The 12667-nt window shown below is 40.9% G+C and overlaps 1 protein-coding gene and 1 long non-coding RNA gene across 2 annotated transcripts in view; one reads left to right on the top strand and one right to left on the bottom strand.

Moving 5' to 3' along the window:
* Positions 1-10117, top strand: part of Zkscan2 (zinc finger with KRAB and SCAN domains 2) — a 27398-nt gene extending 17281 nt beyond the window's left edge. The window contains exons 6-7 of the mRNA XM_075972127.1: positions 480-971; positions 5681-10117. Of these exons, the coding sequence (XP_075828242.1) occupies positions 480-971; positions 5681-6600 (1412 nt within the window). The 3' untranslated portion in view covers positions 6601-10117. The remainder of the gene's footprint in view (positions 1-479; positions 972-5680) is intronic.
* LOC142849676 (uncharacterized) overlaps positions 1-12667 on the bottom strand; it is a 15852-nt gene extending 3185 nt beyond the window's left edge. The window contains exons 1-2 of the long non-coding RNA XR_012910612.1: positions 12618-12667; positions 957-1089 (exon numbers count right to left, since the gene is read on the bottom strand). This is a non-coding gene — a long non-coding RNA (uncharacterized LOC142849676). The remainder of the gene's footprint in view (positions 1-956; positions 1090-12617) is intronic.

The raw sequence follows: 12667 nt of genomic DNA, 5'->3' as shown, positions 1-12667 counted from the left end.
GTTCATACATGTATGCAATGAAATATAATCATATCCACCTCCATTTCCTTCCACCCCCCCAAATCACCATCCAAACTTCATGTATTTCTTAACTACCCATCATTTATTTATGAACATACTAAATCCAGTAGGTGTTCCCCATGCGTATGTGGGTATGGGGCCATCCCATGAAGCATGGGTAACATACCAGTGGGAACACTCAAAAAAGAATAGTTCTTCCTCCAGAAGTTGTCAAGTGCTACACACACACACACACACACACACACACACACACACACACGACCCTATGCTAGAGTTTTGGCTGGCTGTGTAGAGTTTCTGTAGCCATACCTGCTGTGAGTTCCTGAGTACACTATCATGTCCAAAAGATGGTGTTTCACAGTTTTTCTCCCAGAATAGGGCTTTTCTATCATTTATAGTGTGTGTAATAGAGAAGCTCCAGTCTCTTTATATCTTTAAACTTTGTCCTTGAATGGCAGGTGTGCACTGGGGCTATGAAGAAACTAAAACTTTTCTTGATATCCTTCGTGAGACTCGGTTTTATGAAGCACTTCAAGCCTGTCACCGGAAGAGCAAATTGTATGGAGTTGTGGCTGAACAGCTTCGAGAGTGTGGCTTTCTCCGGACACCAGAACAATGCCGGACCAAGTTCAAAAGCCTTCAGAAGAGTTACCGAAAAGTGAAGAATGGCCATGTACTGGAGTCCTGTGCATTTTACAAGGAGATGGATGCCCTCATTAACTGCCGAACGTCTGCCCTTTCCACCAACACCTCAGAAGAAATCCCACCACTCTCAAGGCAAGAAAGAGGACACATTGAGGTTGAACCCCAGGAGCCTACAATCTGGGAACCTGAAGAGACCTCCCAGGAAGCAGTATTAGAAGATTCTAGTAGTGAGAGAATGAGTGAGGAGGAAATTATAGAAGAGCCAGAGTTCCAAGAACCTACAGACTTACCTCAAAGCCTAACAGGTAAGGGTCATCGGGGCTTTGGGTCAAAGTGGGGAGAAAATGTGACTTCTTGAAAAACCAGTACACCTGGCACATGGCTCGTGCGTGTTGATTCACTCAGATATTTGGATGCCATTTGCTGTTAGAGAAACGGGAAGTAGAACTGAGTAAAGTGGGTCCTGTTCTTGTGGTCCTTCCCTTCCACGCTACTTATATTCTGTTGACTCAGGTTTGGGGACTTTAGCATTAGTTTCTGTCTTGGTGGTCAGGCAGTGTTTTGTTTCTAGAAATACTTTAAAGGAGAATGTGAGATTCTACCCTTAAAAAATAAAAATAAAAAGTTGGAGGAGGAAGGTCAGTAAGCTCAAATCAGAAGCATTTCACTGCTGTGTAGTGTGCATGAGGAAAAGGATGGGCAGGGACAAGATGAGAAGCTTTGTCATGGTCCTGAGCTCAGCAGCCTGCTCTTGCCCATTGGCTGTCCTCACTGGCATCTAACTGCCAGCTCAAGCATTAAATGTAGTAAAAACCCCACAAGCGCCCTTTAAAGCTCATTTTCCAGCCTCCTCACTCAGCATTTACATCCAGGCAGATGACATTACTTGCTAAGTAGACTGTTAATTCTGCCTACCCCTGCTTTCATTGTCATAGATAGTCATTATTCTATTCCATCTTTCTCTGTTTCTTGCCTAGACTATAAAAGTCTCAAACCCTAATTTTAACCATACTTTTTAAGGGGGGAGGGATCCTAAGAGAGAGAGAAAGGTCCCAACTGTAGCCTAAACTGGTCTGGAACTTATGATCCTCTTGCCCCTAATTCTTGATTTCTGGGATTGCAGGCATGTGCCATCCTGCCCTGCTTCTCACCCATGTTTTGATTGAGCCATCTTTAATCTGAGTTCATCCTATCATTCAAGGCATATGTGCTAGTATTTTCTCTCTCTATGCTTTCCTGAAACAAAACTTCTTGCTGTGTTTTACATGCTCCATAAGCTTTCTCATATCTAAGTCACGGTTCATGATCTCTCCCGAACCACCCACACCTTGAACATATTAGACTCTACACATCTGTGTATCCAAATTCTTTCAGCTCCCACACTTTATCTTCTGGCACCAAACACTTTGATGTAGAAGGAGCAGTGGGCCTGCTTTTCGTCCCGCCCAGCTCCTGCATGGCTAGCTTAGCCCCCAAAATAACAACTCGCAAATTGTATTCATTTAAACACTGCTTGGCCCATTTCTATTAATGTGTGTAGCACCATGAGGTGGTGACTTACCAGGAAGATTCTAGCCTACATTCATCTAGGGTCAGAGCTTCATCACATCTGCCCTGGAGAGGAGCAGCATGCTGTCTGCCTAACTTCCTCTCTTCCCAGCATTCTGTTCTGTCTACTCCACCCACCTATGTTCTAACCTATCAGGCCAAGCAGTTTCTTTATTAATTAACCAATGAAATCAACAGATTGATATATGACACTCCCACATCATTTCCCCTTTTTCTGTTTAAACAAAAAAAAGAAGGCTTTAACTTTAACATAGCAAAATTACATATAACAAAACAGTTATCAAGTAAGAATTACAGATACAATATTTATATCTATTTTATCTTTTACCATAACAAAGGAAAACCATAACTATAACTAACCGTTCTTCAACTCTATCAAAGACTCCAGATGGATATAATATTACCTAAGTAAACAAGAAGTAAGAAACTTTCAAAACTCTAGAAGTGACAGAGACATCTCGCTGCCTGGACAGTCACCCAATGTTCTTTTGTACTGCTGGAGCATTCATCTTCGGCCTTCAGGCCCATAGTTTCCAGCAGGCATTTCCATGAAGCAGGAAATTTCAAAGGCAGTTCAGCCACTATCTGCTGTGTCCTGCAGAATGTCTCACAGATTCTTTCATGAATCAGGAACCCTGAAAGATCATCTCACCTTTAGGCAAGTTCAGCAGTTCTCTCTCTGAGGGTTCTCTGTGTCCAGTTTATGCAACAATCCAGGCAAGAGCAGTTTCTTGCCCTAATGGCTATCAAACTCCATAAGGAGCCTCTTCGATGCCCATCTTTTTCTTGAAGTAGATTGGTGCTGCCACTAGCAGAGTGTCTCATTGTCATGAAAAGTCCTAAGTTATTAAAACATTAAATGTCCTATTCTGTAGTCTTTGAAAGATATGAAGAATGTCTATCAAAAATATATCTATGTACATCTAGAAAACCTAACATAACTACAAACTTGACTATTATAGATGACTATCCATTAACAACCTATATACATTACATTTTTAAATGAACTACACAATCACAATACCTGAATTAGTTGTAGAAGCTCATTAAGAGGAGCTAATGTCCAGCCAGTTACAGCAGAGCAAGGACTTCGTACATATGCTGTCTGGTGATATTTATATGAGAAATCATAAAGAGTAAATCGAGCCAGGTTTGTTGGCACACACTTTTAATACCAGTACTCGGGAGGCTAAAACAGGCAGATTTCTTGAGTTTGAGACCAATCTAGTCTACAGAATGAGTTCCAGAACAACCAATGCCAGGGTTGAGAAACTCTGTCTCAAACAAGAATAAGTAAGTCCAATATAACTTCTTTCTTTAAATGTTATTTATTTATTTTGGGTTTTTTTCCCTCATGTACCACATGTACATGCCTGGTAACCACAGAAGCTGGAAGAGGGTGTCAGACCCCTGGAACTAGAGTTACAGATAGTTGTGAGCCATAAACTCTATTCATCTGGAAAAGCAACCCAAGTCCTTAACTACTGCGTTATATCCCAAGTTCCAACTTCCTTTTTAATAACTGAAAAGAATACCGGTGAATATTATTTTTAGGTGACTTTCAGAATGTAATCAAATTACCAGTGACTGTCTGAGTCAACTAATAGGTTATAACTTCTCTAAATCCTAGAACAATATTGAATCCAATAATAAAACCTCAAAAAGAGTACTAATCAGAAGTAACATTACTGTAGCTTTTTATATAAATTAATGAACTGACTGTTGACTGCCTTCTCTTCCTCACCCATGCCAAAGCTAGTCCTCTAACCAGCAATTTCACTTGAATATGTGGAAGTGAAGTCAGTTGATACCTACAATTAAGAACAAGATGTTATAGTATGTACTTAATCACAAAGATTTGGGGGATCAAAGCTAGATTGATTTAGCCCAAGATAGTCAGCTTGTTAAATATTTATGAAAGACAATAATATGTATTTTATAATTTGCATCAAAGTGTCTGGATAGAGACCTGGAAATGTATGGGAATAGAGATGACACTGGATTAGCCATAAATAATAAATCATTGCTAAAGGTAAGTGAATAGTTCATGGGAGTTCTTTATACACATTACACTGTTCATTCTTCTGTGTGTGTGAATTTCCCATAATTAAAAGTTAATAACAAAAACAAAGTTAACTAGAGACCAGGATGTTGCTAGAACCAAACTATGTCATTACAAAGCTTCTGGCTCTTCACGATGTCATGCTTCCCATAAAATCCACAGAGAAGTGGAATCTAAGATGTACTTTTTTTTTGACTTTACTAATTTTTTTTATTGAGAAAAGGAAAAAAAAAAAACAAGTTTCCGCCTCCTCCCAGCCTCCCATTTCCCTCCCCCTCCTCCCTCCCTTTTCCCCCTCCTCTTACCCTTCTCCCCTTCCCCCTACTCCTCTCCCCCTCCCTCTTCAGTACAAAGAGCAGTCAGGGTTCCCTGCCCTGTGGAAAGTCCAAAGTCCTCCCCCCTCCGTCCATATCTAGGAAGGTGAACATCCAAACTGGCTAGGCTCCCTCAAAGCCAGCACATTAAGTAGGATCAAAACCCCGTGCCATTTTGGATAGGGGAGCACGGAAGCACAATTCTAAGATGTACTTTATAGTGAATGGGTGTAATGAAAATTTAGCTTTGGAAGTATTATAAAGGAGTATTTGTATTATTGTGGTCCATGAGGTAACCAGAAAAACCAGCTACAAGATCATATGGGGAAAATAGTACCCTAGGCTAGAACCTGACTAGCTATTGAAGAATTAGAAATATCTTGAGGAATTTGGAGTTGTCCATTAGAAAATATTCAAATAAGGTATAGTGTAATATTTTAGTGTAGATGTGAAAGAAGGAAAATAGAATGGTTTACAACTTCAGAGAGATAGACCAAGTTGTTGCTGAGTTAATAAGGATAAGATGAGGAATGGTACCTTGAATAGCAATTCAGTTCAAAACAGTTCTGAGAACCAACATGGTAGCAAATGTCATTGGCCTTTTTATAGAACTGAAAGAGGCTAAAGCATGGTGTATCAGTAAGTCACAGTGTGTAGCCATAAACATTAGAGGAACTCAGACAATGAGGGCTGCTGAGAAGCCAAGGACAATGGCACTGGGTCTTGATCCTACTTCATGTTCTGGCTTTGTGGGAGCCTAGCCAGTTTGGATGTTCACCTTCCTAGACCAGGATGGAGGGGGAGGACTTTGGACTTTCCACAGGGCAGGGAACCCTGACTGCTCTTCAGACTGGAGAGGGAGGGGGAGAGGAGTGGGGGGAGGGGAAGAGGAGTGGGAGGAGGGGGAGGGAAATGGGAGGCTGGGAGGAGTCTGAAATTTTTTTTTCTTCAATAAAAAAATAATAAAAAAAACATTAGAGGATCATAATCATTGTAGGCATGATTAATTATTAAATTATTTTTGTTAATGTGGAGTTTTGTGAAATTTTACTGTCTTTTCCTTTTCCAGATTTTGAAACTGGAAGTAGTATTAAGGAGGATCCAACACAGGTAATATTTAAGAACAAAGAGCCCCACGGAGCATTAATAGAAAAGTCTAAAAGATTTGTTTTAAATACCAACCCCAGTAGATATTGTAAAAGGGAATACATCTCAGGAAGACAATGGGAAAACCTTCAAGGAATTAGACAGGGAAAACTGATGTCTCAACCTAGAGATATAGGGAAGGCTACTGTGCATCAGAGGCCTTTTGTGGGAAGGAGACCATACAGACTTCTCAAATACGGAGAAAATTTTGGAAGGAGTGCTCGTCTTCTGTGCAGGATGACCCACCAGAAGGAAAACCCTCATAAGTGTGGTGTCTGTGGGAAGTACTTTGGTAGAAGCAGGAGCCTAATCAGACACCAAAGAATCCACACAGGGGAAAGGCCTTTCAAATGTCTTGACTGTGGGAAAAGCTTTAATGACTCCTCAAATTTTGGAGCCCACCAGAGAATCCACACTGGAGAGAAGCCGTACAGATGCGGGGAGTGTGGGAAAAGCTTCAGTCAGAGCTCGAGTCTTATCATCCATCAGAGAACGCACACTGGAGAGAAGCCCTATCAGTGTGGAGAGTGTGGGAAGAGCTTCACCAACAGTTCTCACTTCAGTGCCCACCGCAGAGTCCATGCTGGAGAAAATCCCTACAAATGTGGAGACTGTGAGAAGAGCTTCAATAACTGTACAAGATTCCGAGAACACCGGAGAATCCATGCTGGAGAGAAGCCTTATACATGTGCCCAGTGTGGCAAACACTTCAGTAAAGGCTCTTTCCTCACCAAACACCGGGAAGTCCACATGAGAGAAAAACTACTGCCATACTCTCCCTCTGGGTACTCACCAGAGAACCTGCTCAAGGGGAAGAGTGATGACTTCAGGAAGACCTTTTGACAATGAGCTCCTTTTCCCACACGCCCCATTAGCCATCTTACCCTACTCCTCCCATTCTTTGAAGCAGTCTTTACTTAGCTATAAATTGCAGTTCCCAAGACAGGCCTGAGAATATAATTAAGCTAAATTATTTCATCTACCCTCACCTCATGTTCTAACATGCTCAGATTGCCTCTCTCCTATGAGTCTTGACTTTCAGTAAGGTGAGAGAATAAGTTTTGGGTTGTTTTTTGTGTTTTTTTTTTTTTGAGTTGAGAATAAAATTCCCATAAGAATGCTGAGGCTAATGCTATTGTCCAGCAACTTTCAAAACTCTTGCACATGGATGAGAGTTCTTTTCAAATATATGAATGGTGAAACATTTTATAGTGTTATCACCCATATGAGATCTTAACAGCAACTTGACAATGGATTTTTATATCTGGGTAGAACTTTTAGGAGTTTGATTAAAACTGTATCAGATCAATATTGGTTTTGAGGGCATAAAACAAGAGTGAAAGTTGTATAGCGTCCTTCAGAAGTCTGCATTAGAAAGTTGATCCTAATTCCCTGTGTCCCTGCTGAAGTCATGTTGCTAATACCTTGTCCCCCACCAAGAGAAGCACTTACCCACCCTTCATCTCCCTCTCTGTTCCTGAAGACTTAACTCCAGTGGCTGCTGCTTCTCCAGGGACCAGTAATTTTTCATTGTTCATCACAAGTCTGTACTTACCTCTTAATTGTTCTAGGTGCTCTAGCCTGACCTTTTTAGACTACCTTGACCCACTCAGATGGGAGGGGATGCATGGTAGTGCTGTCTCATTAAGAGAAAATCAGACTTCAAAGTCTAGTTCTACCCTATCAGTTCTCTGACTCTTAACCTATAAGAAGACCTATTGATACGCTAGCATATTTTAAACTGCCTAGCTCTACATTTCAGTGTCATATAATAGTATTTCTGAAAGTTTAATATTGTAAGGAAGAAGGATGTGAGACCTGAAATATTTAATGGACTATTTAGGCCTGCTTTAAATCAAAGAGCTACTACCTCAGTCCAGACTACATTTCCAGGGTTGACGTCACACGTACTAGCCTCTGGTTCTGAAGCTTCTAGTTCCTGTTATTAGGATCATAGTCCTGACTAGAGAGTCCTAAATCATTCCACAGCTCTGTGGTTCACTCAGTGAAGGTAGAGCTGTTTATAAAGTTCCGCTCCAGAGAATCACCTTATTTTCCCCATTTCCCTCCTCATCTGGGGGAAATGTCTTTGATAACCCCTGGCATTAATCAGCTAAATATTGCCAGAAAGTTTCTGGTGGGTAAATAGTTAACTCATAGAATTACAGATGAAATTCAAGAATTTGATCTTCCCAAACCAGTTACTTGAAGATGAGGCCTGTGGCATTCATACCTTTAATACATAGGTAACCCAGTGTAGCTTTGCTTTGGGGAGGAAGAAGTCCCAAGTATAGTAAAAGGAGAACCATAGTCAGGGCTCTTGCTAGGTTGTGCTCCTGTCAGATGCTCTCTTGTTTGATAACATCTAGAGAGGATATTTGTGTGCGTATATTTGAATCTTTTGAGACCCATTCAGCAAAGTATCAAAGAAGGTAGACACTAGAAAGAAAAGCACTTTATGGTGCCAACATAGGATGTAGCCTGTTGGAAGGCAAGTGACTCAGGTAAATGCTGGTAACTGTTTGTGATGTGTGTTTTTTGGAAATGTTATAATTGTTGACACCTCAGTAGCTTATTTCCTGTGTATTGTCTGAATTAGAGACTTCTAATGGTACATGCAGCTTCATGTTGGTGCTCTGCCTAGACCAGTAAAATTGTGTGGTGCCAGTAGGCTTGTGCTTATAATTGTGTAGATGTTCTGGAATTCCAGCTCTAGCAAAGATGCACATTAGTATAAATTGCCACTTAGTAACATGTTCACAGGATTGATACTTATGTGGAAGCATGATTCAAAAAGTAGATGGCTTGTTCACCAATACTTATGTACTGTTATATAGAAGACCATGTTGTAACCTCAGAGAGGCATACAAAATGATGGGGACCATGTGGCTGTCCTCCAGCAAGGAAGTGTTACAGCAAAAAATAATCTAGTTAGGTCCTTGGTAGTGTGGATGGTCAGTCACCCCATCTGGACCTTTTGTAAATTGCAAATAGAAAACCAGTTTGAGCACCACTTTTTGATACATTTTCCCAGCAACAGGAAAGATCCAGGGCCTGTTCTGTCTCCACCATGACAAAGTGATTGTCTCCTGTGTCTAAGATACAGCTAGGTAGGTTTGTGTTCTCCTACCTGTAATCCTAATCTTAAACAATCTGTTAGGATGTGTGTTAATTTTGTGGTCCTTTTCTCAGTTCTTAAGAAACAGATCTTTCTACCATCTTAGACCAAGGTGCTTGTGTGTTTCTCTTTTGTCAACCAATGCATGAAAGTTAGGATGAGTGATCACATCCTGAATAATACATCTTTATCACAACTCTGTAATGATCCATAGATCTCAATACCAAGGACTTCAAGGAAGAAAACAGGTCTTTTTTTTAAATCTTAGAAACACTGTGATTTTTATAACTTGCTGCTTCGTTGCTCTGGATGCTGGAAATCTCGACAGAACAGTTCACCTCAGCCAACTATCTACACCTATTTATTTTACTCCGTCATATTTTTTGGGAGCTTGTCTCAAGTCCTATTTTTGAACAATGGTATATGTATAAACAGATTCTTTATTTTCTGGCATTCTGGCAAAGACATTTTAGAAACTGTGTTTGTATTTCCTGCCTAGGCTTTCATTAATTTCCACAAATACCTTGCTAATTCTTACTGATGATTATGTTACAGTTTCAGCCTAATTCTTTCTACCTGGAAAGAAACATGTTTTTGTAAAGAAGAAAACTCATGCATTAAATAGATCAGGGCTTCCTGCCACAAAGGAATGTGTATTAGATCAGAAGCCAAAAGAAGTTTGGTATTGTTACTACTTCCTGAATTTAGTTGGATAAATCACAACTTCTCTTTCTGAGTAGTTAACTGCCAAAATTTCAGGAGTGCACATGTTCATGAAGCCATGGAACATCATAGAAATGAAATGAAAGAAATAGAAAGGCCAGATTCATACCCACTGTATGCCACCTCTGGGCCACATTGAGTCCATCTCCTGGTTTGAGAAGATGATAACAATGCCAGCCCAGCTTGCTTAGTAAGGAGGAAGGACAAGCCACTTGTGTTCAGTAACAGGAAAACTTCCCTCTCCCTATCACCCTGTAAGGCAAAGGTGGATCAGTAGATTGGAGAAAGTATTTTGTGAGTTCTGGCGCTCAGTGACAGACAAGATACATGGATTAGGGAAACCCCTGTGGAAGGAGCAGCTCAGTGATTCGTATGGTCCAAAGCCTCTATTTTCACCTGAATTAATCCGAGGAGCAAGTGTAAATGGACATCTGTCTTCGTTCTGTATTAATGTTCACTTAGATGTCTTCTTGAGAGCTTGTATGTGGAATGTCTAAAATAAATGACTATCTTTGGTTTGCTATAATGTGAAGGATGTCTTTATTTATAAAAATGAATATTTAAGAAGTTCAAGGCCAATCCTTAACTAGTAAAAAGAACTTGAGTTCCATGCCAGCTCACAGTGCCCTCGATAGCCAGCAAGAAGGGACATGTGAATTCGTATACAGCAGTCCTCCAACTGCCATTGCCGTTATCCCAAACAATAGCTTGCTTTACTCCCACGGTAAAACTGATGTTGGACAGACATACTACATGTGCTTCTACAAGAGTCGCATGCTAGATTAACTGGAGGAGATCCTAGCTGTTTCCCTAAAGCTACAGTTGTAGAGAATGAAGACTTATTCTCTTAGTGTCTCCCGCTGGGCCTGAGGGGTAGAATGTAAAACAGATGGCAGAAGAGCAACAGTATGTGGGAGGGTCTTCCAGATAAAGGCCCCAAAAAATAACAAAGCCTGAGTGCTTGTCTACCACCCAGGAGAAACAGGGTACTGATTCAGCAACATCACTAGGCTGGGAGAGCCACGAGGAGACACATGGTTTTTGACAAGATCTGTGTAGAAATCTCTCAGCCCCAATTCCTTATCTCTCATCTTGGTGAGGGGAGCATCTTTCACATAGGTAAATCTTTCACTCCTCTTCTGGAAGAATTGTCAGAACACTCCCTCTTTCGCTAAGCTGTTTCCCAAGTGCTTTTATCCCAAAACATCCTATGCAAAAAAAAAGGATGCTTCTCCTTTTTTGGTGGACAAGTCTGTCATTCTTTATAGTATTGCACTTTTTTTTTAATTTGGAGAATGGAAGACAGGATCTATGTAGCCCAGGTTTGCCTCGAACTCAGATGAATGCTACCAAACCTTTCACAGTCTTGCTCTTGACCACTGCTTTGATAGAAGAGTTTTATGGTTTCCATTAGCCTTTCTCACCATAACAATCATTATCAATGTAGAAGGTCAGCTGCTTTGTGCATGTATATTCTCAGTTATACAACCAGAAACCATAGGAAGAATGGCACAGTAAGATGGCTCAGTCCAACCACTAAATACAGAGTAGATTCAAAGTGAAGGGTTTCTATCACTCATCACATGGATTTTTTTTTTTTTGAGACAAGATTTCTTTGCATAGCCCTGGCTGTCCTGGAACTCGCTCTCTAGACCATGTTGGTCTCAAATTCGCTGAGATCCAGCTGCCTCTGCCTACCAAGTGCTGGGATTAAAGGCGTGCACTGCCACTACCATCCGACTCACATGGATTTTATAACCTGCTGCTTTGTGCTACAAACTTCAGTGCTATCCAAAGACTTCAAGACTTTTGATTGCTGGGTCACTACAGAGTGCCAGTGTCTAGATGTGTCTCTGTAGTAAGTGGCCAAAGTGTAGCTCAGTCCTTCCCTTTCATTACAGAGCTTGAGTATAGCAACTGAATACAAGATTTCAAGTGTCTAAGAGTGGTGCATTCTGAGACCCTTCTATAGAGAAAACATTAAACCACATAATGTGAAATTAAAAAGATGAATTCATATCCGTGCTGGGATTATAGTTAAGAAAACAAAATGGAAACTGGATTGTGAAACTCAATTGTAAACTTAAAGTGCGAAGTTATAATAAATGTCTTTCTGTTCCCATTTTAATGGAGAACAAATGGACAAGATCCAAGGCAGAAGACATAATAGTCCCTTACTCTGAAACAGAAATTAGACCCTGAAGTCAAACATAGTTCATCTTAGCAAATTGATTTGTCCACATACTGTGACCTTGAGTAGCTCTAAAGTCCCTTAATGCTGCTGGAAGAGGAGAATAAGAGTGCCTGCCCACATTTGTTTCCTGGGGCTGCTATAAAAAATTTCCACAAACATTGGAACTTTTTTTTTTTATTTTCGAGACAGGGTTTCTCCGTAGCTTTTTGGTTCCTGTCCTGGAACTAGCTCTTATAGACCAGGCTGGCCTCGAACTCACAGAGATCCGCCTGCCTCTGCCTCCCGAGTGCTGGGATTAAAGGCGTGCGCCACCACCGCCCAGTCAACATTGGAACTTAAAATGACAGATTTATTCTTCCACAGTTCTAGAAGCCAAGAGACCTAAAGTTGAGGTATCCGCAAGGATCTGTCCCCTCCAAAGGCTCCACAGGAAAGATTTCCTGCCTCCTCCCTCTTCTGCTGGTTCCACATGTTGTTGACTTGTGACAGTCTCCCCATTTTCCTGTGTGCTCAATAACTGCATTCCATGTGACATGTGTCATTTTCTCTGTCTTACAAGAACTCTCACTGTATTTAGCACCCAATGCCAATATAGTCTCATACTGATAGGTATGATAGGTATACTTGACTCTACAAAGACTATTTCCAAATAAGATCATATTCTGAGGGTCCAGGTAGACAGGAACCCTGCCAGCCTCAGAAGCCCTGTTAATTTCCAGCCCTTTTCCTGAAGATGCTGATGATGGCCACTCAGAATTTTGGTGCTGTAAAGATAGAGAGATAGATACGGAGATTTTTGTGCATAAGTGTGGGCTTTGTACTCACCAATGTAATGGAGACTTTCCTCCACTTTTACCCTGGGGGCTTTGTTTAAC

Source organism: Microtus pennsylvanicus, chromosome 5 (genome assembly GCF_037038515.1).
Source record: "Microtus pennsylvanicus isolate mMicPen1 chromosome 5, mMicPen1.hap1, whole genome shotgun sequence".
In the NCBI taxonomy this organism is placed as follows: domain Eukaryota; kingdom Metazoa; phylum Chordata; class Mammalia; order Rodentia; family Cricetidae; genus Microtus; species Microtus pennsylvanicus.
This window is presented reverse-complemented; position numbering and strand designations above follow the sequence as displayed.